Source organism: Exophiala oligosperma, assembly GCF_000835515.1.
Source record: "Exophiala oligosperma strain CBS 72588 unplaced genomic scaffold supercont1.6, whole genome shotgun sequence".
Taxonomy (NCBI): domain Eukaryota; kingdom Fungi; phylum Ascomycota; class Eurotiomycetes; order Chaetothyriales; family Herpotrichiellaceae; genus Exophiala; species Exophiala oligosperma.
In genome coordinates, this window is record NW_015622823.1 from 2,123,819 (window position 1) to 2,148,595 (window position 24,777).

General features: G+C 50.4%; 10 protein-coding genes across 12 annotated transcripts; 5 read left to right on the top strand and 5 right to left on the bottom strand.

Annotated features, from left to right (window-relative positions):
- Positions 1 to 387: 387 nt before the first annotated feature.
- PV06_07172 (uncharacterized protein) lies at positions 388 to 2,009 on the top strand (the record flags this gene model as incomplete). Its single annotated transcript, XM_016408369.1, has 3 exons — positions 388 to 764; positions 816 to 1,303; positions 1,357 to 2,009. The coding sequence occupies 3 exons, from the start codon at positions 388 to 390 to the stop codon at positions 2,007 to 2,009; spliced, it is 1,518 nt and encodes a 505-aa protein (XP_016261849.1).
- A 1,020-nt stretch (positions 2,010 to 3,029) lies between these two features.
- PV06_07173 (uncharacterized protein) lies at positions 3,030 to 4,670 on the bottom strand (the record flags this gene model as incomplete). The annotated part of the gene is made up of 1 exon (XM_016408370.1): positions 3,030 to 4,670. One exon carries the CDS (start codon positions 4,668 to 4,670, stop codon positions 3,030 to 3,032), a length of 1,641 nt encoding a protein of 546 aa, XP_016261850.1.
- A 101-nt stretch (positions 4,671 to 4,771) lies between these two features.
- Positions 4,772 to 9,477, bottom strand: PV06_07174 (uncharacterized protein; the record flags this gene model as incomplete). The annotated part of the gene is made up of 2 exons (XM_016408371.1): positions 4,772 to 9,190; positions 9,245 to 9,477. 2 exons carry the CDS (start codon positions 9,475 to 9,477, stop codon positions 4,975 to 4,977), a joined length of 4,449 nt encoding a protein of 1,482 aa, XP_016261851.1. The 3' UTR covers positions 4,772 to 4,974.
- A 203-nt stretch (positions 9,478 to 9,680) lies between these two features.
- PV06_07175 (uncharacterized protein) lies at positions 9,681 to 10,505 on the top strand. The gene is made up of 4 exons (XM_016408372.1): positions 9,681 to 9,745; positions 9,803 to 9,891; positions 10,037 to 10,187; positions 10,241 to 10,505. Exons 2-4 carry the CDS (start codon positions 9,811 to 9,813, stop codon positions 10,297 to 10,299), a joined length of 291 nt encoding a protein of 96 aa, XP_016261852.1. The 5' UTR covers positions 9,681 to 9,745; positions 9,803 to 9,810; the 3' UTR covers positions 10,300 to 10,505.
- PV06_07176 (uncharacterized protein) lies at positions 10,316 to 11,984 on the bottom strand. The gene has a single exon (XM_016408373.1). The coding sequence runs from the start codon at positions 11,691 to 11,693 to the stop codon at positions 10,461 to 10,463; it is 1,233 nt and encodes a 410-aa protein (XP_016261853.1). The 5' UTR covers positions 11,694 to 11,984; the 3' UTR covers positions 10,316 to 10,460.
- Positions 11,985 to 13,144: 1,160 nt separating this feature from the next.
- PV06_07177 (uncharacterized protein) lies at positions 13,145 to 14,437 on the bottom strand (the record flags this gene model as incomplete). Its single annotated transcript, XM_016408374.1, has 1 exon — positions 13,145 to 14,437. One exon carries the CDS (start codon positions 14,435 to 14,437, stop codon positions 13,145 to 13,147), a length of 1,293 nt encoding a protein of 430 aa, XP_016261854.1.
- Positions 14,438 to 14,730: 293 nt separating this feature from the next.
- Positions 14,731 to 15,857, top strand: PV06_07178 (uncharacterized protein). Its single transcript, XM_016408375.1, has one exon. The coding sequence runs from the start codon at positions 14,954 to 14,956 to the stop codon at positions 15,530 to 15,532; it is 579 nt and encodes a 192-aa protein (XP_016261855.1). The 5' UTR covers positions 14,731 to 14,953; the 3' UTR covers positions 15,533 to 15,857.
- Positions 15,858 to 18,772: 2,915 nt separating this feature from the next.
- PV06_07179 lies at positions 18,773 to 20,879 on the top strand. Of its 3 annotated transcripts, XM_016408376.1 has the most exons (4): positions 18,773 to 18,895; positions 18,987 to 19,236; positions 19,284 to 19,585; positions 19,634 to 20,879. In XM_016408376.1, the coding sequence occupies exons 1-4, from the start codon at positions 18,849 to 18,851 to the stop codon at positions 20,610 to 20,612; spliced, it is 1,578 nt and encodes a 525-aa protein (XP_016261856.1). In that variant the 5' UTR covers positions 18,773 to 18,848; the 3' UTR covers positions 20,613 to 20,879. The 3 variants fall into 3 exon arrangements, with proteins under 3 accessions (XP_016261856.1, XP_016261858.1, XP_016261857.1); XM_016408378.1 differs by having other exon boundaries at positions 18,773 to 19,236; XM_016408377.1 differs by having other exon boundaries at positions 18,987 to 19,585.
- A 248-nt stretch (positions 20,880 to 21,127) lies between these two features.
- On the top strand, positions 21,128 to 22,535 carry PV06_07180 (uncharacterized protein; the record flags this gene model as incomplete). Its single annotated transcript, XM_016408379.1, has 1 exon — positions 21,128 to 22,535. The coding sequence occupies one exon, from the start codon at positions 21,128 to 21,130 to the stop codon at positions 22,400 to 22,402; it is 1,275 nt and encodes a 424-aa protein (XP_016261859.1). The 3' UTR covers positions 22,403 to 22,535.
- On the bottom strand, positions 22,471 to 24,582 carry PV06_07181 (uncharacterized protein). The gene is made up of 3 exons (XM_016408380.1): positions 23,960 to 24,582; positions 22,841 to 23,908; positions 22,471 to 22,780 (listed from the first exon to the last, which is right to left on the bottom strand). Exons 1-3 carry the CDS (start codon positions 24,141 to 24,143, stop codon positions 22,755 to 22,757), a joined length of 1,278 nt encoding a protein of 425 aa, XP_016261860.1. The 5' UTR covers positions 24,144 to 24,582; the 3' UTR covers positions 22,471 to 22,754.
- Positions 24,583 to 24,777: the final 195 nt, after the last annotated feature.

A 24,777-nucleotide genomic window follows, 5' to 3' on the forward strand; every position in this document is an offset into this window, starting at 1 on the left:
TGCTGGAACTGTTTAAGGTCGTTTACGCAGGAATCGTTCGTGTGTTCATTCAATTGACGTTGATGTTGGGAGTCAGTAACGTTAGGACTGAACAATAATATTGTTGATGCACCAACCTCGCCATAGTCTGGTGGTATTCTCAGAAGCCAGACGACGGTCGAAGTCTTCCGGCACAATAGTGGGGCGGCCATATATCTCCGCCCTCTAAAATACAATGCGTTGTAGGAGAGCTTTGATCTGACCAAACAATGCTAATAGACTCTGGGGTAAGTGTATAAGAACTGTCATAGAGTAATGAATGCTTTCGGCCAAAATTTGTTGGAAACTTCATCTAACTTCTCTTTGCCTGTTGTCTATCTACACATCTCACTGGTCCACCACTCGAAAATGGATACCGTCGAAGACCTACCTACCCGTCAATTCAAGCTTAAAACCATCCTAGAATGTACAGGTGTATGCTGGGCAGTCGCAGCCTACGGCTATAGCGCCTCAATCATCGCTACGACCTTCGGCCAACCGAGCTTTATCACTGCAATGGGCCTCGATATAGCCCCCAACGCTCCAGATTTGATGGGAGCCGCAAACGCTCTCTTCTTCGTCGGAGGTTTCTTTGGCTGTCTGCTGAACGCTGCACTGGCGAACAAGTTCGGCCGTAAAGGTGTCATTGCCATCGGACAAGTAATCTTGTGCCTGTCGACTGCCTTATTGGCGGGCTCTGTCCACATTGGAATGTTTATCGTCTTCCGCTTCACTGCCGGTTTCGGGTAAGTGCGATGCCATGCTCAACAAGCCGGACGAGCTGACTCATATGACAGTGGCTATATGGGCTTGATGTCGGCTCCTCTTTGGGTCGTAGAGGTCGTCCCACCGAAAGGTCGGGGCCCTTTGTTAGATATCAGCGGGATTATGATTAATCTTGGCTATGTTACTGCTTCATGGATTGGAGTCGGGTTTTTCTTTTACCAAGCGCCCCATGCCTGGCGTGCTCCATTGGCACTCGGCTGTCTACCGTCTGTTCTCTGCTTGATATCCCTCTGCTTCGTTCCGGAAAGTCCTCGACTCTTGATTCTCCAGGGGAAGTCGGAGCAAGCATGGAAGATTATCTCCGATCTACATACCGTTCATGGTAACGACACCCTCGCTAGACGCGAGTTCGAGCAGATGAACAAGCAGATCCAGTTTGAATCGACGCTGAAAACGGGTTGGTTGGAAATCTTCCGGAGACCATCGTATAGAAAGCGAGCTCTAATGACCATCGGTTTGCTTTTCACTGTTGTCAGTTCTGGTGCCCTTGTTATCAACAGTGAGTCTGGGTATCTTTTCACTCGTGGAAGCTTGAGCTAACTCACACTTCAGACTACGCCACCATCATCTACGGCTCCCTAGGATACAGTCCTCAAGATCAACTCTTTCTTCAAGCCGGCTGGCTGACCACTGCATTTGTCGGCAATTTTTGTGCCGTCCTCATCGTCGATCGCATTGCGCGTCCAAAGCTCATAAGTATCGGCCTCGGTATATGCCTCCTCAGCTTGATCCTAGAAGCCTCCTTTGTCGCAACATACGGAACGTCTACCAATAAGGCTGGCCTCGGATCTTGCGTTGCATGGAACTACCTGTTTGTCTGGGGGTTTTCGTTGTTTCTTGACGGCGTTACCTGGTGGTATGCCGGAGAAATCTTCCCAACTCACTTGCGTGCACACGGAATGGCTCTCGGTATGGGGACATATGCATTGACAAACATGGTCTGGTTGCAAGCTGCTCCAACTGCTTTCGACCATATTGGGTGGAAGTATTACCTCTTTTTCATCATCATTACCTTTTCAGGTATGTGTGTTGTCTACTTCACCTTCCCGGATACTTTACACAAGCCCCTGGAGGAAGTGGCGCAACTGTTTGGTGATACCGATCTTGTTGTTGCTTATCGACAGCATGGGCTGGCCACTGGGCGCGATGAGACTCAAATGAAACGGGAGTCCGTGGAATTACAAGAGAATGAGCTGGTGGAATAGTCGGCAGTTTGATCTGCGAATCAATTGCAGGCCGATTTCCAGGTCTCGTGAATGTCATGGAAGTGCACAAGGGGCTACGGAAACAGGGAGCACATCTTGTGCTGGGCATTGAGTAATCAAGAAAGTTGCAGTCAAAATCCGAATGGAGCACTTTAGGTCGTAGTAACAAAAGAAAAAGGACTCCCTTCCCGGTCTCATGCGGCTGACCGAATTCTGAGCTCCTGAACTCTACCATTTTAGTCTCAGCGACAAGTCGAGCTTCGAGAGAAGGCGCTGGGTCAAAGCTATAGGGCATTACTTGCTAGAGATTAATTCTTCAGAAGCCTGTGGCGTTGGTATTCTCTGATGACCTGTTCTGGCCCTGAGAACCCGTTCCCCAGCTGCTCGGCCATGCTTTGCCGTTGAATGTGGCGTCGAAGCCACGGAGGCTTGCACCATCACGGAACTTCACTTCGACTTCCTCTTCTACACACCTACTAGGCTACACTGGCATCACCCGATTGTAGCAGAGTCTGTCTCGTATTTCACACACCGGGAATGAACCTCCGCCTGTTTATGGCTGTTGAACATGAGTTGTGGCGGAACCTTTTCCAGTCTAATGAACAACCTTCCCCCTTATAGTGTGCTTACAAAAGAGTAGAATTGATCTGAACCTTCTGAAACTACCCTGAAGCGTCGTGGTGAGGTTGATACTGTGATGAAAAAGTACATGGACTTAGAAGAGCAGTGGACGACCTGTCATATACTACTCAATGAGCGCAACAACATTGCTCTCTCACCTATAAGCCAATATCTATCTGAGCCCGCTTAACAGTAGTGCTCCGAGCTAACCGCTCGATGATGTTTTTACTTAGCACATATATCCCTAGAGCGGTGAACATATATCAAAGTACAGTATCATACAATTGGCTTTCACATATGATTGCGTGGTCCCAAATACTCCTTGACCTTAGCGTGACGGTGCTGCACCCGCGTACGTTTTCCCCATCCCACACTTCCACTGAGTCCAAATCTCTGTCTTCAAGCAGACAATGTGAATCCTTCGTAGCCTTTGCTCGCAGAATCCTCCAACTTTGCCCGGTACTTGGGCAGTCCAGCCATGTAATTCAAAGCCTCACGAGGTTTTCCAGGGATGTTATCTCCGTAGTACCAGCTCTTAGCTTTTGTGTAGAGACCCTGTTCGCCCAAGTCTAGGACGTGTTCTCTCCACCACCGCTCAGCTTCGGGCTTTGCATCAATCTTAGTGAGATTCTCCTCCCGTAGGTATGATAGCAACGTCGTAATCCACATGCCCTGGCACTCGGCCGATAACGGCCCTGTGGCAAACGCCGTGGGTGCTTGCGGGCCGTACATGAAGAACAAGTTGGGGAAGCCCGATGTTGCCAGTCCGAATAAGGTGTAGGTACCCTTGGCCCACTTATCCTTGACGGAAAGCTTAGGGTCCAGACCATGAATATCGATAGCCGTGATTGCTCCGGTAACGCTATCGAAGCCTGTGGCGGCTACAAGCATGTCCAGTTCAATGAATGTACCATCGGCGGTACGGATACCTTCGGGCAAGACCTCGTCGATATTGTTCGCCCGCAGGTTAACCAGGTCAACATTTTTTTGGTCGAACACCTCAAAGTAGCCCCTTTCTAGGCTGACACGCTTTGTTCCAAAGGGATCACAGGGAATCTTAGGGGCTAGAATCTCTTTGTTCTTAGAATCCTTGATGCGAGGGAGCACGCTCTGGCGCCAGAATTCATATGCTTCGTCATTCGCCCTCTGATCGAATAAAACGTCGCGGTAGGTGCCTAGCCAGAAGTGTAGACCGCCAGCATTGAGCAGCCTTTGAAAGACCGCATTCTTGACCCTTGGATCCAATGTTAACGAGGACTCGGGGAGAAACTCGTAGTCGAAGCCTGCATGGGATTTGAGCATAGCCTTCTTAGTGTCCTGGAAAACCTTCTTCCAGTCGTCGTTAGCGGCTGTGTCATATTCTGGGTTGATCATAGGTAGAGCCGTATTGGGTGTTCTTTGAAAGACAGTGAGATGCTTTGCGGTTTTGGCCGTCTCCTGGATCAATTGCACACCACTAGCGCCAGTACCAATAATTCCAACGCGCTTCCCTTCAAAACCAACACCCTGCTGTGGCCAAAGCCCGGTATGGTAGAACTCGCCCTTGAAGGTGTCGAGGCCTTTCAAGGCTGGTATATAGGGCTTAGAACCAAATCCAGTGGCGACGATAACATAGCGAGCAATACTCTCTGAGGTTTTTCCGTCGGTCTGACGTAGGTTAAGACGCCAGGTATGGCTCTGTTCGTCCCAGTGTAGTTGTTGCACCCGAGTATTGAAAGTGATCAAATCGGAAAGACCCCAGACTTTGACTAGATGAGCAAAGTATGATCGGAGCTCTGCGTAATCGGGAAATCTTTGCTTCCAGTTCCAGTCCAGCCACGATTCATCGTCGGTCAATTGGTAGGTAGGGACGGGAGTATCGACACGAGCGCCAGGGTAGCAATTCCAATGCCAAATGCCACCAACACCCGAACCCGCTTCATAGAGTCGAGCATTGAAGCCTGCATCCTTGAGTTTGTGTAGCTCATAGATGCCAGAGAAACCGGCTCCGATGACAGCGACCTCGTGGTCGAGCTTACTAGCACCACCAAGTGAACCCATAACGAAACTTGGGACAGAAAATAATGCTCAGTATGGTTTGGAATTACTTACTAGACTATATGAGTGCTCACATAGACTGTCTGTAAACATTCATTCTAGAACGCCGGTTAATTCCCGTCCCTAAAATGCTTTAACCCTTCCAACCGAGTGACAAGTCGAGACGTGTCTCGGCAATAGTTTACCGGGTGTACAGGACATTCCTGCCCTACGCGAATTGACCAGCTGGCACTCCTGCTGATATCGACTGTTTTGATGAGAATCGAAAGTGACAAGGCTTTTGACTCCCACGCTCTTCTTTCCCAACTTAGGTCTTATCCCACTTGCCAAACCTAGACCAGTCATCGTAGAGATTTTTGAATATCGCACGACTACTGGGGTCCATGCCAGCATTTACGGCTCTCAAGAGCTCTTTGTCCATTGAATCGAGGACAGCGTACATACCTGGCCTCAATCGATCCTTGACCGAGGGCAAGATTTGTCCATCCAAAGTGCATCGAGCGTATTCGACGACTATGTACTGCATGTGCTGGCCTGCGAGCTGTTTGGCCCTCTTGGTCTCGTCGTTCAATTCGTTGTGGCCTCCTTTCTTTGCAGATCGTGCGGCAGATACCGACGGATTGCAAATTGTCGAGAAAAGGCGGGCTAGTTTCTCGGCGGAAGAGGGTGGGAGAGATTCTGCAGATCCTTGCAGCCACTGAGGTAAAGTCTCGTGGAAAATGTTCAGGTTATTGGCAAGGTTGTGGTATCGTCGATTCCGGATTGTCTCTAGACCAGGCCAGAACAGACAACGCATAAGCATCTGCAGAGCTGGCAGTAGCAGATGATAACGATCGGATATTCGTCGCCTGTATCTGCCCAAAATTATTCCAATAATGGCACAGCATTGGTCAAAGATATGGACCGGATGAGGCTGGCTATCTTGTTCAAGGTCAACTGTGTCAGGCAGAGAAACAAGGGTCGATGTCCCAAACATGCATATTGAAATCAGCAACTTGTCCAATGCAGATTGGTTGATTAGCAATGGATAGGTTTGGAGAACGACTTTACAGTTCTCTAAAGACAGAAAGAGTCCTGCCATATCATGACATTTGGAGGCATCGAGACTGGCAATGCACGTCAATTCGTTGGCGAGCCTTGGACTTTGTGATATCAGATCAACGTCAGCATGCGGAATTATGGCTGATGTGAGAATAAGTTTGGGCGTGTCGATAGCAGGTTGGCTTGGGAATCGGCGCAGCACTTGAAGTGCATCTCCTATCCCTGCAGGGGTGATTCGACTTGCGATCATGTGTGCTTTGCTGCAGAGAAGCCCTAATTGTTCGCTCCGTCCATTACTAAGCCCTGACGCGAAAGACGCCAGATCCTGAACTTGTGCCAATATTTCTTCCTCCGTGGATATGGCATGCTGTTCAGTCGAGAGCTGCATGGACTTATACTCGACGTAGAGCTTCGAGGTCGCCGTCTGTGATTGTATTTGCGATGACGAGCGCGCAAGCGCCCTATCTCGGATCATAGACACTGTTTGTTGTGCATTTTCATCGACTGTGGCGTCTTGCACATGACCAACCGCACGGAGCAAAAGCTCAAGCATGATGGGATTTTCCAAGATAAAGCAGTTCTTGGGACGTTGCTCAAGACTGCGTTTCAGAATATCAAGGAATCGCTCGCGAAGTTTTCGTACCTTGCCGTGAGATAGAACGTTATCTGGGAGGTTCTTGGTCAAGCAAATTTGACTCGTAAAGACTTGTAGGCTGAGTAGATTCGTAATATCTAGCTCGTTGTCATGTGACACCTTGACGGTCTTTGTGGTCCAGGCCACAAGATCAGATAATGCCGGTGCCTGCGGCGTTGAGAGCGCATGCTCCCAAACCAGCTTGAGGATATGGTCGAGCATTTGTACCACCGCCAACATGGACATCGAAGACTCAGGAATATCGATTTCGCACATCCGTTGGGTAAGACTGATCCACGCACGCCAGTCCTTCGAATCAAAGAGCGACTCCGTAATTGCATCATCGATCAGGAGGACCAAAGCAAGGACTTGTGACACTACTTCTGGGTCTTCTGGCCCAGGACTTCTGAGTAGTCGCTGCCTCAATAGCGGGCCTATTTTCTTCAGCTGAGATCGCCTCACCAAGCCTTCGGACACATCTTTGAGAAGCATCTTATGGACTTCGAAATTGGTTTTGGTTTGACTCGGCTCGTCAACCACATGTTGCAGGATCAATTGGTGCAGTTTAGGTGATTTGTGTATCTCCTCAATTCCCAGTAAGACGTAGAGTAGTCTTTTCAGATTTGCTTGGATGGCTTCTTGATCATCAGATGTTTTTGTCGTCAAGATTTCGAAGCAAAGCTCAATGAGCTTTCCGAAAGGTCCGGGGTGTTCAGGAATTATGGCCGACTTTTGCAATAATTTCCCAATACAGGCACATATCAACTTGCTCGAACTGTCGCAATCAAATGCTCGCCCAGACCATATTTCCAACCCCTCCAAAGATTGAGAATGAGCACAAGTTTCAATCAGAGATCTGAAGTGGAGCAACTCGTCCTCTAAAAGGGTAGCATATTCCGTAGACCGCGCAGACAGCTCAATGGTAGTCGAGAAACATTCCAGAGCGTCGAGGAATTTAGAGGCTCTTTTGCGGGTCGAATCCCTGAGTTGATATGTTGCGATCTCGCCTAGCGACAGGAAATGGGTTGTAGATCCTAGTAGTTGCTTTCCCATTCTCGCAAGGTCTTCGTCTGCCGACAGGGACAGTAAGTGCTGGGCAAGTTTCCACAATCGCCAGCGTTGAGCCTGATAATCTGACTTTCGAGATAAAGCTTTCACAACGTGGTCATACAGTACGAAAAGCCGATCTCTATCCAGGTTCAATTCGACAGATGGGTCTTGTGAGCTCTGCAGTAAAGCAGAGAAAACGGCGAGTTTTGCGAAGGTATCTGCTGTTGAACCAATGTTATGGGTCATCTCATCGAAAGCCTGGTCAAGTTCTTTGAGGAGACGATTGCCCATGCTTTTGGGTGCATGGACCAAGCTGAGTCTGCTAAACTCATCAAATACATCTTCATCATCCCATACTAGCACCGCAGGAACCGACTCTGGCTGTAGCCTTGACGTATAGCGTGCTCGCATCGCATCTGCTAGGCCTTGCTGCCATATCACAAGATATTCATCAAAGTTTCTCGACCGAGCAATGCTTCGCAGGAGCGGGATGATGAGATGATCGCGCAAGGACTCATACATGCTCAACGGAACCTCGCTTGCGAGGACCTTGCCTAGAAGTGACTTCAAGAGTTCTCCAGACTTGGAGAGACCTGTTCCTGGAACCAAGGTATTCACATCAAGTTGAATGGTTTTCAGGAGCAAGGACCAAGGCGTTCTTTCTTGATCCAATGCCAGAATTGCTGCTACAATATAGCTCAGGGCTGGTAACGATAAGCGCAAATTTCGTGTGGAAGCGGCATCCACGAGGTTTTCCAATGCCACCAGGGATGTTTCATGATCGATGTTGGTGGCCGCAGGAATTGCGACCACACCAGTTGAAGTAATACGCGGCATATGCGGCCATGTGACATGAGCCAGGCATACGAAAAGCGCATCAATCCAAGGCTGTTCTGCCTGCCATCTCCGAAAATCAGCCGATGGAATTGAACGGATAGCTATGTCCAGAATGATATAGGCCAGTCCTAAGATCTCGTTGATCTGCTGAGGTTGTTCTTCGCCAATGATTCGCCTCGTGAAGCTCTTTAGCATTGCCTCGAATTGCTCATATACAAGCACATCGTGAACGTTCTTCCACTTTCTAGCGTCTTTTGCCATGAAGGTCGAGCGAGCTGGAAAAACAACGTGAATTGCCACTAGTCGTTCGAGAGCTTGCTTTGAAGTGGCAAAAGTTGAGTAATCGAATCCAGGATGACGGAACAGGTCGAGGAGATTCAAGCATGAAGGGAGACAGTGAGAAGAAAATGCTTGATCGAAAGCATCTCGATTGCCTCCAGATGAAGTGGAATCGCCATTCCACAAAGGTAATGTGGCCTTGATCATCTGTGATAGCAATCTTTGTTGTGATGTCCCTGGACGAGTCTTGATGATAGTAAGTGCCACCTGAAGAGTCGATGCCAGGAGGATTGCTTGATCATCGACACTGATTTGTATTGAGGAAGACACCTGTAGAGGCCTGCTCCCATGCTGGGCGTGTGATGGCTCAAGTAGCTCGACACAGGCACATACCGTCTGTAGAAGAATCCATAGCAACTTGTCGCTATGGCCGCTGTGGAGAGCATTTGTGGAAGGGCTGAGACGACGCTTCTTGCTCGGACGAGAAGAAGAGCTTTCCTCAGTGTCCGACCTTGTGTAATGAAGATCTGCTGACGCTCGGTCGGAAGCAAGGGCACTGAGAATGAGTTCGCTTAGTGTTCGATAGAACTTTCTGTCTACCAAGATTTCCAAGCAGATATCTCTAGGTATCCCATTCGTCAAATTGATCAAGAGTGACCAAAATTGTGGACGGGCGGAGAAACTGTAGAAGGAGGTTAAACGAACATTCAGTACTGAACAAGGGTGTCTTTGGTACCTAGATATTGCTGCTGGAGATGCCAACTTCTTCAGAAGCCAACGCAGGATCCATTGTTCTTTGAACCCTGTACTTCCTGAAGCGTTTCGGAGCAGTGGTCTTTCTGAAGAAGCCGCAATAGAGTCTTCAAGGTCAATGCTTAGAGTACTGGCGGCGGTTGCTAAGGCTGACTCTGGGGGCCCTGTGGATTTTTCCAGACCGGCGATTGCGGACTCAAAATTGGGTTTTGACATGGTCACAGTATAAACTCGATTCTAAATGCCATCATCCAGGCCAGGACGACCTCTGGGTAGAAACATGGCAGTGCTTTGGTCTCTTTACAAAAGACCGAAACTTTTTGGGTTTGATATTCAAAATCCGCCAAGGTCGATTCCGATTGGCCAAATCTTTTCTACGAGGTATTCCCGCCGGTGATGGCAGAGCTTCTTGAGCTCAACAACAGTTTGCGACAACTACCATTTCCACCCCAGAAGTCGTGCGGATAGACCGAGCGGTCCCCAAGTAGGTCTATGATGTCCTAATGAGCCTGATCGCGGAGCTGACCCGTAAAATCACCAGTTTACACAATGCCGGACGAGAATGTTTCCTCTCCTCCCCTACCTACGCCACGATCAAAACCAGTCAGCGAGGCACTTTTGAATGAGAAGGTACGGACCCCTTGAGCTCCGGAATGAGATGGACCTAGCGATATTTCAAAGATAGCACTCGGCCGTTTGCATCAGCTCTCAATCCGACGACTGGTTCCAGGCACGCGACGTCAATAACAAGAGCGATGCTAACAAGATAAAACAGTGGGATCGTGCAATTTCAGATACCGTGATCAAGTCCGGGCTTGGTTTCTCTTTCGGTGTTATATTCTCAGTCTTGCTTTTCAAGCGAAGAGCATGGCCCGTATGGTTTGGAACTGGTTTTGGCGCAGGAAGAGCTTGGGAAGCAGCTGATGGTAAGTCTGGATTCCTTTGTTGCTGGCAATCAACGTGCTAACGTGTCTCCTAGCCAACTTCAAGAGAGGTGACTCTACAGACGGCCTGAGAAAAGTACGCACTGAACGGTAGAAGGCTAGTCGAGGAAGGGGAAATTGTTGTCTGAGCATTGCTATCGAACTGTACAGTTGTACAACGTATCCGCTAAACTTCGATCAGAAGTTGAACTGATATTTTATGAGCCAGTCTCGTATTGAACTACGACACTGCCATGGTTCTCCATACCCCATTCGCTATCTACTGCTCTTCTCGTTTTCGATCTCGCGTCGAATGTTTTCCAGCTCGGATTCGCGTTTCCTCAGGTGCGACTCTAGCCCTTCTATTTGTTCCGCCACCAGGGCTAAGTCGTCTCTCAGTCTCTTAAGATCGTTTCCGGATTGATTTGCTTTGTCCGAGTTTAGGTCCACGTACTGCCGTTGCTTATATTCAAGCATTTGCTGAGCCTCTCGCTTGACCAGCGTCCAATTCGTCTTGCCAGGCTGCCTCGAGCCGTTCTCCTGTCGCTGTTTTCGTCGTCTGTCCGATGCTGCAATGGCCGCATCATGTTGACTCTCCAGTTCTCTCAGTTCCCGTAGTAATCTGACCTTCTCCAGATCCTCGTCCTCGACGACATCCGAGAAATCTGTACCTTTGGGTTGGTAAGCCGAACCTCCCCGTCCGCCGATTCGACTGAGATATGCATCTCCAAACTTGGCTTTCCTCCCCGTTGAAGTCTCTTCGTCATATTTGTTCGGTCTATTCCGCATACTGTCGATCTGATAGTCGATTTTGTTTCCTTCGAAACTCGCCCTCAGACTCGGCGGCACCGTCCTGGGTATCCTGTATCCCTCGTGCCTGTAATTGAGGATATGCAAGAATGCAAGACACGCATCCTTGCTGATAGTATCCCTTCCGCTTGTATTTACCAAGTTCCACGCACTCCGCACATCCGTGTCCGGCACGTCAAGGCTGCTGTACAAGCTGTGTAGAGACTCGAAACTGATCTCGCCTCGTCGATCCTTGTTGGCGCTATATATCTCTTCATACTTGCTCTTGTCGCCGGGCGTCATGTACCAGTCGAATCCATCTTTTAAACCTGCGTCGTCCTCATCGTCCTCGATCCGTTCAAATCTTGCGCTCGGTGCGCCTGTGAGTGCCCTGTTTGCGGCAACGAGGTGCGCCTTGCTTTCGGGTACGAGCCAATCTGGTAGACTCTTCGGCACGTCCTGGTATTCGCCGTTGACCAGATCGAAGATGAGACGCATGGCGACGCAGAATTCCTCGAAGTCGAGTTCGCCGTCGCCATCAACGTCCGCCAGATCCCAGACGCGCTCAAGTTGGTCATCACGAAGATGGGAATTGCGAAGGACAGCGGCCGCAGCAGCATTAGTCAAGTGTGAGGACGGGCTCGCTGGGGCTGTGACTAGGGAGGAGAAGATCTCCCAGTAGCGATCGATTTCCCATTTTTCGATACGTTTTGTCGACATATTGAGCGAAGAAGAATGCGATGGACAAGTTGATTAGGTGGCTTCGATCGTGTGAGGCGGTATGTCGTGGACTTATGATATGGCGCCTGCGATTGTTACTCGGTAGGTGCGTTGTTGCGATATCAGAAGTAGAGGAGGCAAGTTGGAGCTGGGATGGACGATCAGACAGACAGGACGCTCAAAAAGGCAAAACGAACAATCTGTTGCTGTGATCAAGGCAGATGTTACCGTATATTCTGCACAGTTGTCCGGTTCAAGGACCAAGTCAGGTAAACTGGGGGTATCAGCCTGCGTCCTCCGTACATAGACACATAAGCGTTTGGGTCGCAGCTTGTCAGGGAGCTTCGGCATGACGCCCGCCAAGCTCCGGCCATTGAAAGGCCCGAGTCGACGATTCAAGGGCCTTACTCCATACAGTACCTGGTAAGTAGGGCTGCTCTATCTAGATACGCCGTACAAACACCTCCATGATGTCTAAGATGCCTGAATTTCCTTCAAACAACATCGATGATGAATACGAAGCTCAATTCCGCAAGGTCTTCATACACTAAACCTGCAGGCAGACAGCCATTGAGCCACTCATCCTCTGGTTCGCACGTCATACAAAAGTCTTTGCTGTAAGTGGATGTGCTCAGAATGATGGAACTTGTGGACAACCAATACCTATGTTCTGTACTTGAGTTCAAAAAAAGAATGGTACAAGGCAAAAGACAGCAGACTTTGGCAACATCTTAACGATGCTTCGACTTCGCCCAGGAAAGAGATGAAGTCAGCCTTGGGCACTGCCACACAACAAGGAGTGCTCGAGAAGGATATGTATACTTAAAGGTACTTGTATGCTCTTGCCTGTCCCCTTTCCATTACGACCGATTCAATTGTGAGCACCATAAAGTGTACCATGGCGGCTCAACTCGAGCAGCGGATGGTCGTCATGCCTAGTAAAGAACCGGCCCCCGAGTGGTTAACCATCACCCTGTGGGTATTCTTTGGCCTATTTCTATTCGCATGCTGCAGTTCCTGTTGTCACCTTGACCCAAAAAAAGTCGAGCGCAGTCGGCTCAGAGACGGACCGAGACCGACCAACGTCTGCGATGAAGAAAACCAAAGAGCACAACAGTCACTTCCTACAGCTACGCCGGCGGTTGAGACCACGCAACTGTCTCGACATGAGCCAATCAAAACACCCGAGCGAGCACATATTGCTTCAAACGACGAACCACTGCCTCCTTACCACCCCTGATAAACGAAGGCGGAAAAAAGGGAGACGTTCAACTTGCAGGCTGGGCTGTATTGTCGGGCAATAGGTATTGGGCAGTAAACGTCCAAAACGTGGAAAACAAGACAGGGGATTTCGACAGAATCATGGCCATTGGCACCGAGGCTTTGGCGGAGATGAAGGACAAGGTGAAAAAGCACCTGAAAAGTGGAATATTGATTTGTAGGGAATTTGATCATGAACCTACCAATTCTTCTTCGAGTTTGATCACTTGATCAACTTCTTCCTTCTTCTTCACCACCTCGTGGTCTCCTTCTATCTTCAGTTCCGTCTTCTCTTTCTTGACCCTCCTCTCTGTCGCTTTCCAGCCTCGAATTTCTGCCTTGCACAATCCCGTGCCAGCGAGGTCACATTCGCCGCATCTCCGACCGACAGGCAGACACACGGTCTGTCCCAGGCCCACGAGCATCTTGTTGATCTCGTGCCACCGATCCCTAGGGAGCCATCCTTCAAGCCACGCCCGTGTCTCCTCTGGCGTCTTCGTCTTGTGCCAGCCCCAGAGATTCGTGATGCGATGTACATGGACGTCAACGCCGATACCTTCGTCGATGCCCCAGGCGGCAGACATGCACAGATATGCCATTTTCGGACCGACTCCTGGCAACTTGACCAATTTCTCGATCGTGTCGGGAATGTCACCATCATATTCATCCTTCAAGATTTGGGCGACCTTTTTGATAAATTTGGTCTTGTTGTTGTGAAACCCGACTTTCCCAATCAGCTCATCCAGGTGCTTGGGATCACAGGCAAGCATGTTGTCCACCGTCAAGGTCGATTGTTGTGTTTTGCCATCGTCGTCGGGCTGTCGTTGGGGAACGAGCTCCGTGTGTAACCGCTGCATGGCAGCTGCAGTGACTGTATCCTTGGTCTGAGATGATAACATCAGTGCGGTCAACGTGTGGTATCGCTTCTCCCTTGGCGGAGCCGAGTGCCAGAACAAATCTTCACAACCCATGGTGTCGACAGGTGCTGTAGGGTTTCGCTTCCGCATGGCCTTGATGGTGTCATACATTTCGGCCCAGTTTGACGGTGGCTCTATCTCTATTTCTCCCGAGGCAGCAGTCCTTTTCCTGGCAGGTATCTTGGGCTTTGCTTTCGCGCGGCCTACTGGCGCATCTGCCTCGTCGTCTTCTTCTTCTTGTGTCTCTTTCTTGATCTTTCGAGGCGATGCTTTCCATGCCGTCTCATGTTCGGTCTTGACGGTGGATTCTATCATTGAACCGTATTTCCTCTTCCGACTGGAGCGCGCGGGAGTGTTCGATAGACCATCTTCAATATCTGGTGTCCCCGAATGGGATCCTTCTTCCTCATCTTCATCTGCCTCTGCTTTCACATGAACACTTCCATCGTATCCGAGCGCAAACGAAGCGATACGACTTGCGCTTCTGGTCGTTCGTCCGGCGCGAGCATTGGGTGACAAGGCATTGAATATTCTCGTGGTCTCCTGAGAGATCTTGGATGTCCGCATTGTACGAACTTTCGTCAAAGTTGTAGTGTACAATGTCGAATGGGGGAATGCGATAGAAATTACATTGGCGCACTGTATGTGTGTGTCCAAATAATAAAACGCGTCCCCTGGAAGGATTCAAGCCGTGGCCTGTGCTGAGCCTAGAAGACCCTAAGATCGAGAACCCTGGAGCCTCCCCCGGATTTTAAGGTGACGAGGCTAGGCACCTTTACCTATTCTAACATCCTCGGCTAAATTTGAGCCTGATCAGCAGCGTCTGCGCCGAAACACTGCATGACAACAGTTCCCACCGCCAACACCACAATTCACCTCACCACCTACCTACCTTGACTGTACAGCTACATAACAACACTACACTTCTACAGCGCTTGAGATTACACGCTACTCGACCTCTCTCCTCTCTCGCCAACATTTTTGTATTCTTCCACATTGTATAGTCCAACCTCAACCGGCTTCGCAAACTTCAAATCCGACCGTCAAACGTCGACGTCGACGCCTTCGACCTTTGCGCCAACCATGAGCTCCTCTCGGAAATCCAATCCGAACAACGCCCTCAAGCGGCTCACGCACGAGCTCTCCTCTCTGCAGACCGAGCCCTGCGACGCCGTCCTGCACTTGGGCCCCTCGACCGACTCCGACCTCTTCCAGTGGGAAGCCGTGCTCAAGGGTCCCAAGGACCACGCCTCGCCCTACGCCAACGGTCTGTGGCTCCTGACCATCTCGATCCCGCCAAATTACCCTCTCGCCCCGCCGAAGGTCCACTTCGTCACCCCGATATGCCACCCGAACGTGCACTTCCAGACCGGCGAGATCTGTCTGACCCTGCTGTCCGGCGAGCACTGGTCGCCGACGTACACCCTCGCGACGACCATGGGTGCCATCCAGCAACTCCTCACCTCCCCCGGACTGGACAGTCCGCTGAACGTGGACATTGCGAACCTGTACCGTGAAAACGACGCCGTCGGTGCCGAGAGCCTTGTGCGGTTCTGGACCGGCGAGAAGAGGTGGGCAGGCGAAGGAAAGGCCGGGTGGATCACGGAGAGGAAACCTGGATCAGGAGGGTATTTGGGTGAAGAAAACAACACTCCCTCCTGAACGTGTTCGCGCTTGTGATTGCAACTGTCATTTGTGATTACAATGCTACAAACTTGATATTTGGCAAATTGGAAGCGAAGGCGATGGTCTGGCGTATTTGTTATTGAGACAAACGTACGAGCACTTCTACTGCAAAAGGGACGGGCCTGGGTTTTCTCGTTATGTATATTGGGCATTCATAACATGCGTTGTTGGAACGACCTCTATCTCGCTTTCTTCATCTTTCCATTCCATCAGCAACAGACGAGTTTGTGGAGTACGAGGTGGGTGAGGCCTCTTAGGAAGTAGACTTCTCTCGTGCTTGTTTCCGTGCATAGGAATTCCGATAAACGCCATGAAAACGCATCTCCTGGCGCCTTCTGCGTTGTTGATCATTCTAAAACAGTATTCCAGGCATCAATCTCGCCTGCGTTTCGTTTCATTCACAACCAGCGCTACATGGATCGTCAGATTTCAGGCTACTGTCAGGTAAGGACAGTAACTCCAGAACGTGTTAGTACACTTCGCATCAGAGATGCAATTCGACGTAGTCCGAGCTAGGTGCCGTCCACTGTATAATATTCCCACGCTGTAACTCTTTCCAAGAATTATCCCATGCTTTCGTCTTCGGGATTCGCCATATATAGTCGGACCTTTCCCGGCGTGCCCTGGCGGCTGGGATTCTCGTAACCTCTTCAACGTCGCAACCGGTCGTATTGAGTATAAAGTCATCCAGAACGAAGATCGCCTCCAAATATCGCGAAATAGGGGTTTCGTTGTACAGGAACTGTGAAAGGACTGGCGCGACAAGGTCGACAGAGTCCACGCCCATATGCCGCGCCAGAAGCAAAAAGCGTGGTGCGTGCCACCATCTCGTCTTGCCCTTTTTATAAAAGTTATATTCCACCGCCGACCCGGTTGCTAGGCACCATAGAAGAAACGCTTCACTGACCAATGCGCGAACTTCGGCATGGTCAAGGAGTTTCTGGATATCGTAATAGTCGATGAGCACGGTGGCGTAGGCATGCTTCGTATAGAACAACATGTCAGCCATGTAGGTCAACGCTGTCCGGGCGACAACCTCTGATGCCAAGTCGGCGGCACCTGGAACCTCGAGATCTGCGAAGGAGGCCAGCGCAGCTTTCACATCACGTGTTTCCCCGATCTGAGCAAACGCTCTCGACTGGGTCCAGCAGAGCAAATGCGTCCGCCGAGATTGATCTTGCAATTGAGGTGCCATGGTATGTACCGCCATCAGGTCTCGATATGCCGAGAAGACGTGATGCGTACCGATGGGTACCTCTCCCGAGATCGACTCCTTGAGGTAGTGGCTTCTGCGAACCAGCAGAGTCTCTGGAAGCGACAGGTCAGCCATGATATTTCCCTTATCCCAAAGTTGCTGAGAAAAGACAAGCGGTCGACAAGACCCGGCAGAGGCGGCAATGTCGACGTGGTTGATGGCTCCTCGAATTGAAAAGGGTAACGACATAAGACCCCCATATTCATCGATAAGTCTCCTCAGTGCCTCTAGATGAACAGTCGCCTTATCCGGGAAGTCCGCCTTTATTGCAGCGGAGGCAAGTAAGTATATTGTGCAGATTTGAACAAGCCGAGATTGAGAATCCCGGGCCAATTCGGATCTCAGAGCACTCAAACCAGCCGATTCATGCCCGAGGCCTTTGACGATCAGCGAACCATAGTCCTTGTCATTATCGGTGGAGGCAATCTTCCAGAACGTTACACATGCTAATAAGGCATGCATACATGCTTCGTTAGAGAACGCCATTCGCATCATGCTTTGCCACGCAGATATAACAGGTAGATATTCGATGTCCGGCGCTTTAGGCCACACCAGATGGATGAACAACAGCCGCCATCGATTGATGAGGTCGTGATTGACCGCGGTGAGGCCGACCGGAGTGCTGAAAAAAGGGTCTGAGTTACCACATTGTAAAGGACCAAGGAAGGACCCACTAGGGACGACATGCTCCAACAGCTGTTGCGTGCGTCTCACTTTGAGTAAGTGACGAGCCTGGACAAGCTTGTCATCCTCTGTACGGGTCCGTCGACCACTTCTCATTACTATGTGTCGTTCAGGTTCCACGGATCTTCTTTTCTTGGGTGGCGGTCCAGCTCTCCAAGTGAAGGTCCCCATGATATCATCAGGTCAAAATTAAGATGCCGATACGTTGAGCTAGAAGGACCGGGATTGATTTGTAACGTGGTGATCTTTGAGGCCGATTCCGAAACAGGTGTAAGGCTGAGATATACAAAAAAAGACACAGGTTGGACCAGCGAGGTAGGCCTTCTTCGTGGATATGAAAGCTCAAAATCCTGACTGACTCGAATCGGCAAAACGGTACATAAGACGAAGGGAACGCTTGTTGGCTGTGGACCACCACAATGTCACCCATTTTGAGGGTACTTCGCGCTATTCTCAGGTATCCGTCAACAAGCCTGACGGGATTGCCTGAAATATCTTCCCAGTAGTGTGACAATTGTGGCCCCGTCTATTGTAAGTACTCCGTACAACTATCTCATTTGTCGTGGCCGTTCGTTTAACGAGGTGTTCGGCCCATGTTCGAAACAGGAAGTCGATACCGAGTCATGATTGGTCACTTGCTTCATGCCCGAGCATAAGTTGACACTAACATTCGGCCTTGTCAATGCGCCGTCTGGCTTCGATATTTCGCTGATTGGATCGAGTACGTTGATGGGTAGAGGCTTGGTGAGAGTGAAGTGCATGTTAAACGATCAAATCCACAGCCATCTTATGATGCCGGCATGCACGCGTGGGGATGAAGGACAACAGCTAGTTCTCAAGGCTCCATGAGCTCGGCTGAAGGTCGAAAGATGACCTACAAGTCGCGAGACTTTCCCTCGGATGTAGCCATTAACCGCCTGAAGCACATAGATGACACCTACCTACCTATGGTGCTGCCCTTTCCAAGGTGCCGCAATGCGCCTGCAAATTACGCTGCCGTAAGTGCAAGACGAAAGACAAGGACGAACCAACCCTAGAGAGCAAAGAACCAACTGGAGTCGCTGTAGTGTAAGAATGGCATGCAGAGAGCAGAGTCTGATGCACAGAATGACATATTGTTCTTTTCAGTATCTCCATGACCAGTACGGAGTATGAGGATGGACAAGGAAATGAGAAAGCTGAGGTGACTTATGTAAGCCGGAGACTGCGTACTCGTACACGTCCTCGTAGCCGCTTGCGACTCCGTACTCGTTACCCCGATATTCATGCCTGTTTTGGGACCATTCAACAAGTCAGAGGCGAATTATTTCTCGTTCTATCATCATCTACCACGGCCAACCCCCAGATTTGACAATGGCTGCTCCTGGAAACATGAACAATCTCACCACCTTAATCAAAAGGTGAGTTCTGTCTGCGTCCAGCCCGCCAGGAGCAGCACACTCTACATACATCACGGAGACACTTCTCGACTAACAATTGGTGCCTGAACAGGCTGGAAGCTGCGACTTCGAGACTCGAGGACATTGCAATCTCAGTCGAGGGACCTCTCAGTTCTTCGAACGGAGTCCCTGCTGCCTCGGCGGCCACTTCGACACCTGCAGTCGCCTCCCCTGAACCAGCAGCAGCTGCTGCTCCCGAACCGTTACCAAAGTCCGTCGAAGCCTTTGATGAGATTATTGAACAGGATATCGATGGCTTTGTACAGGCCGCAGGGAAGATCGGTGGCCTGGTAGAACAACAGGTTCGTCGCTTCAACTACCAGGGGGAGCACTGTTCTAATAAATGCAGGCAAAAGCTGTCAAGGAAGCATTCGCCGCTGAAAGGACCTACCTGCTGGTGGCTTCCAAGGCCAAGAAGCCAGACAATCAGCCTCCCGAGCTCATGACTGAGTTACATCGACACACCTCGAATGTAGACGAAATCCGAGAAGCTAACCGTCCATCGCCTCTCTTCACACACCTCAGCGCTGTATCGGAGGGTATCGTCGCGTTGGGATGGATTGTGGAAAAGAGACCTGGTGACTTCGTGACTGATACACTTGGAGGCGCCCAATACTATGGCAACAAAATACTTAAGGAGTATAAGGACAAGTAAGAAGACTCACGCTGTGGTTAGCTCAAGACTGACAATCGACGCAGGGACAAGTCGCATGTCGAGTATATCCAGGCTTATTACAAGATCTTCCGATCCCTGGCCGCTTATGTCAAGGAGCATTTCCCAACTGGTCTGACGTGGAACAACAAGGATGGGGTCGATGCGGTTGCAGCTCTCAAGCAGATACAAGCCGGTGCATCGGCTTCGAAGGCTCCAGCTGCTGCTGGTGGTCCACCACCTCCTCCGCCTCCACCACCGCTACCCAAGTTCGATGATGATGGCCCTCCGCCTCCTCCCATGCCACCATCTGGCGGTGCGGCCCAAGGCGGAGATATGACTGCAGTCTTTGAACAATTGAATCAAGGGTCCGGCATCACAGCTGGTCTGAAGAAAGTGGACAAATCTCAAATGACTCACAAGAATCCCTCTCTCAGATCGAATTCGTCTGTACCTCAACGGTCCAATTCAGGATCATCAGCTGGTCGGGGCAAGTCACCACTACCAAACAAGAAACCCGATAGTATGAGGTCTAAGAAGCCCAGCCGGAAGGAGCTTGACGGTACCAAGTGGATTGTGGAAAACTTTGAAAATACTCAGTCTGAAGTTATCGAAATCCCAGCAGAATTGAATCACAGTATCTTGATCTCGAAATGCAACAAATGTGTGCTGAAAGTCAATGGGAAAGCCAATGCGATCTCCATTGATAACTGCAATGGCCTTTCCATATTGGTTGACTCCTTGGTATCGAGTCTGGATGTCATAAAGGCAACGAAATTTGCAGTTCAGGTTGATGGAGTGGTACCGACTTTGCTCCTTGACCAAGTGGACGGTGCCCAGATTTACCTGTCGAGCGAGAGTCTGGCAACTGAAATCTTTACAAGCAAATGCAGTGCTTTAAATGTTGTTCTTCCCCCGAAGGACGACTCGGACGAGGATAGCAAGGAGGTTCCTTTACCTGAACAGATGCGAACCGTTGTGAAGAATGGAGGACTAGTGAGTGAGATCGTGGAGCATGCTGGTTAGAAGGAGACCTCAATTCAGTAATATAACTATTTGGTTATGTATCATTAGCGAGGGGAGTTGAATTGTGGCTATAGACCAGTGAAGTGACTGGAAGGGCCCTGAAGTTTCTCATTAGGAAGAATTGTACAGAGTAAATTCCGGCGGGTGTGCATGATCTTCACACAAGGCTGAGGATGGTTGAGTGATTGGTCAAATCTGGCGTTCTCCCTTACAAGGTACCATGGAATATCTGCCTGGTATTCACAAAACTTTTTGAGAATGCTTCCCCAACAGCTGAACTTACTGTCGCTCTGTCTCTTCGTTGAATTCGTGGACGAGATCTTCCGTGTCAAAATTATTTTCTCAGAAGATACACAGCCGTACCCTGGTAAAAGGCCTGTCTAATGTGAGAGTACCGTTCGGCGGGTCGAGTGAACAAGCCACGACGTGTATCGATATCACAACAGCCAAAAAGTCAAGACAGCCCGGGCCATTCTGAGAGATAAAAGTTCAGTCGTGTGAAGGACTTGCTGATGATGTCCAAACCAAAATCTCGAATGGTCAAAACACGCATCTTGATCATCTCCGACACCCACGCCGCCTTGCCCGAGCAGCAAGATGTTTCGGTGATACATCGAGGAGGAGCAAACGGCAACGACGACCACGACCACGACGCCGCAACGACACCCTATCAGACACCCTTCCACCCCCCGTTACCTTCGGCCGACGTTCTGATCCACGCGGGCGACCTGACCATGACGGGGTCGTTGATGGAACACGAGCGGGCCCTGGAGCTCCTCCAAGCCGTCGACGCGCCCCTCAAGATCGTCATCCCGGGCAACCACGACCTGACGCTCGACAGGCCCTACTACGCGCGGCACCACGACCTGCACACCCGGTACGCGAGGTACGGCGACGCCACGCTCGACGAGATCCAGGACATGTACTCCGGCCCCGAGGCTCGAGCCGCCGGGGTGAGGTACCTCGTCGAGGGCCTCGAGTCGTTCAGGCTCCAGAACGGAGCGAGGTTGAACGTTTACGCGAGTGCCTGGCAGCCGGAATTTTTCGACTGGGCGTTTGGGTATCCCAGGAATCGTGATCGGTTCAATCGCAGCGCAGCAGACGGCGACGGGACTTCAAAAAACAACCCTGCGAATCCTGTTCCGGACTTTGTCCGGGCCCACACGGAAGATGGTAAAGGTGAATGTGAAGACGGAGACGAAAGTGAAAATGTCCATGTCATGCTCACACACGGCCCTCCGATGGGGATATTGGACAAGGTGGCCCGGACCAGGGAGAGTGTAGGGTGTGAACACCTCCGAAGGGCAGTGGAGAGGTGTCGACCCAAGATCCATTGCTTCGGACACATTCATGAAGCTTGGGGCGCGGTGAGAAAGGCGTGGGATTTAGGTGGTACCCAAAACGCGGGTACGAGCACCGGAAGGTCAGTCGGCGATGATGTCGACGACGACGACGACGACAACAACGAGAAGGGAACGAGAGCGAGCGCCGCCACGAGTAGTGGTGGTAACCCAGACCAACCCCCAGGTCAATTCGACCCCATACGTAACCCGACGACAGTGTACACGTACGGCGACTACGGGACTACTGGACACGAGCACCCCGGCGAAACCCTCATTCAACCGGGCTCATATCAAGACCAAATCGGCAGGATGGCCGCATACGTCGACGCCACGGACCTCGAACACGGCAAGGAAACCGTCTTTGTGAATGCGAGCATAATGAATTTACGATACAGGGCCGTAAACGCACCTTGGCTGGTTGATGTAGAATTGCCCGTTGTGGAGTAGATGTCTAGTGAAGAGAGTGGTGCAAAAAGGGGGACACACAACACCAGAGGGCAACGCACAAAGGCATGGAAGTGAGAAAAGAGGCAACAAAAGTTTGCACCTAGCCATCTCATTCGAAATATTAACTTGGCCCGTGGACCTGCGATCCTATAATAACCTAGAAAGTGTTTGACGTCTAGACGACGAGAAAAGACCTGAGCCCTCTTTTTCAAAACGCCAACCACCGAATGATCCGACTTCCAGACGGCTCACGTCGAGTAGAGACTGCGGATGTTTAGCACGGAGGGACTCAAAGACGACTTTATGCAACGATAGCTCTGAACGGGTGATGGGTGAAAGGTGACAATAACTCTTAATGGTTCAGCCGTACGTAGTTCCCTTTGAATAGACAATCAGCATGTATTTCGAAACAGTTATCCAGATAATGGAGCCACTCACCGGGAAACTGGCCTTGCTTCCCATTCACACGGCCTGTCCACCATTCATTCTCATTCTGGGTTCTGGAAATAATCTCAATGAGGTCTCCAGTCATGAAACTCAGGTCTCCTTCAGCTTGAGCTTCATAATCGTACAGAGCTGTCACTGTTTCTGCGGCCGGAGCACCACTCAATCGACTTGGCTTGGGTTTTGGCGGAGGTGGCTTTCCCTTGGCCGCCGCGGCTGCCCCTAAGGCTGGACTACTGGGCATGCTGCTTGCTGAGCCAGCCGGGGAATATGGCGGAGGTGGATTTGCTACACCATCCTCAGGATTTGCCGTTCTTCTATACGAAGAGTAAGACGATTTCCCGGCTTCTGCCTCCTTGGCCTTTGCTGAGGAGCTGTATCTGGAGACCCCACGCTGAGTCTTGATGCCACCGGTTGCTTTGAAATGGACTATTGAGAGGGCCTCCGCTTGTTCTTGTACATCTCCTCGCTTCATTTCGAAAGCTTCCTCAATGTCCAAGGTCAGGTTGAAATAGCCAATGTTGATGGCCTGCATTTTTTCATGCAGGGTATAGAAGACGTTCAGTTGCATGTAGTAGAATGATTGGAAGAGGGGGCGGATGAACTCAGCTTCGAGGGCGAAGAGTTTGGGTAGTTCGTCCTTGAGAAGGTTGTTGAAGTATTCGTAATCCTGGGTAGCTTGCTCGACGTCGTTCTCGGCCTTGAACAGAGCCTTTTCGTCCTTTAACGTTTTGTCCTTCTTGTCTTGAAGCTTTTTCAGGGTGGCTCGATGACGGTCGTAGTCCAGTTGCTTGTGCTGACGCTTTACCGCCACCTTCCGGATGACCTTGATCACTTCCAATAACTGGTCGGCCGGGGCAATAACCCGTTGTTCGATCATTTCCAGCTCTGGTTTGAGTGTAGCTTGTAGTTCTCGCACGATGGCTTCATATTCTTCGCACGCCCGTATGCCTTCTGGGTTTCCTTCCGGTATGATCGAATTAGGATCTGACATGCGACCAGATATTGGCTTGTAGATTTCTTGGATGGCTTGAGAAAATTCGATCTGGTGGTTCAACATGCCTATAAGTGGTCAGTACCTCATTAAAACAACATCGTGTCGTCCGTATATACCATTGATGGCGTCAAAGTACTTCTTGGACTCATCGTGCAGTTTCTTGGTTTCTGTCTCGAGCTCTGCAAAGCGTCGCTCAGCATCGATGTAGACAGCATCTTTAGTGTTGTCGCCGATATTAAAGCGCTGTTTGAACTGCTGTGGTGCACGGGTTATACTCTTGGTAAATCCTTTCACACTCATTGTCTCTGGTCGATGTCTGTTCCTTCAATTGTGCGCCGCCTCTAGGATCCGCGTTGTTTTATTCTCGGTGGGAAGTCTAGACGGAAGGGTCAGAGACACTGTCGCTGAGTGATCAACGTCAACAGCTGAGGAGTAACCAGGTTTAATTATCTTGGTCGAGGTTGTGTGATCTGGATTGAACTCGTGACGGTGGTGGTGGTGGTGGTAGTGATAGACGAGAGAGAGATGGAGGGGTTGCAGTGGATTGGAGAAGGCTTGCGCAGGCCCGGAATACGTATAACAGTGCAATAGTAGGCACAGTGATGCCCAGCGGTGCCCAGTAAAGAGCTCGCCGAAAGAGCCGATGACGCACTGTGGCTAAGCTTGGACAGCCTGAGATGGCCAAGAAGGTGACCCAAGGCACTGGGCTCAAGTCAAGTCAATGAATTGGTTGTGGATGTCTATGGAATCATGTCACGAGTGTGTGAATCTATCGAGGCTCAAGATCTAAATATGTTCTACTGCACAGCATCACATCCGGAAGCCGGTGTCAGGCATGCTGTTTGTGTTCAGTTACTGGACTGGCGTGCGACCCTGAATACGAGTACGAGCTGGGTAGGAGGGGGAAGCTGATTATGTCATCACCCCAACTCGG

Bases quoted from the DNA above. Each gene is read 5' to 3' on its own strand.
- PV06_07175 (XM_016408372.1), top strand. From the start codon at position 9,811: ATGCCGGACGAGAATGTTTCCTCTCCTCCCCTACCTACGCCACGATCA. The intron at 9,892-10,036 runs GTACGGACCCCT...AAGATAAAACAG, and splicing joins AGGCACTTTTGAATGAGAAG to TGGGATCGTGCAATTTCAGA. The intron at 10,188-10,240 runs GTAAGTCTGGAT...CGTGTCTCCTAG, and splicing joins AGCTTGGGAAGCAGCTGATG to CCAACTTCAAGAGAGGTGAC.
- PV06_07181 (XM_016408380.1), bottom strand. From the start codon at position 24,143: ATGAGTGTGAAAGGATTTACCAAGAGTATAACCCGTGCACCACAGCAG. The intron at 23,909-23,959 runs GTATATACGGAC...GACCACTTATAG, and splicing joins GTACTTTGACGCCATCAATG to GCATGTTGAACCACCAGATC. The intron at 22,781-22,840 runs GTGAGTGGCTCC...GTCTATTCAAAG, and splicing joins GAAGCAAGGCCAGTTTCCCG to GGAACTACGTACGGCTGAAC.
- PV06_07178 (XM_016408375.1), top strand. From the start codon at position 14,954: ATGAGCTCCTCTCGGAAATCCAATCCGAACAACGCCCTCAAGCGGCTC.
- PV06_07176 (XM_016408373.1), bottom strand. From the start codon at position 11,693: ATGTCGACAAAACGTATCGAAAAATGGGAAATCGATCGCTACTGGGAG.
- PV06_07179 (XM_016408376.1), top strand. From the start codon at position 18,849: ATGGCTGCTCCTGGAAACATGAACAATCTCACCACCTTAATCAAAAG. The intron at 19,237-19,283 runs GTTCGTCGCTTC...TAATAAATGCAG, and splicing joins GTGGCCTGGTAGAACAACAG to GCAAAAGCTGTCAAGGAAGC. The intron at 19,586-19,633 runs GTAAGAAGACTC...CAATCGACGCAG, and splicing joins CTTAAGGAGTATAAGGACAA to GGACAAGTCGCATGTCGAGT.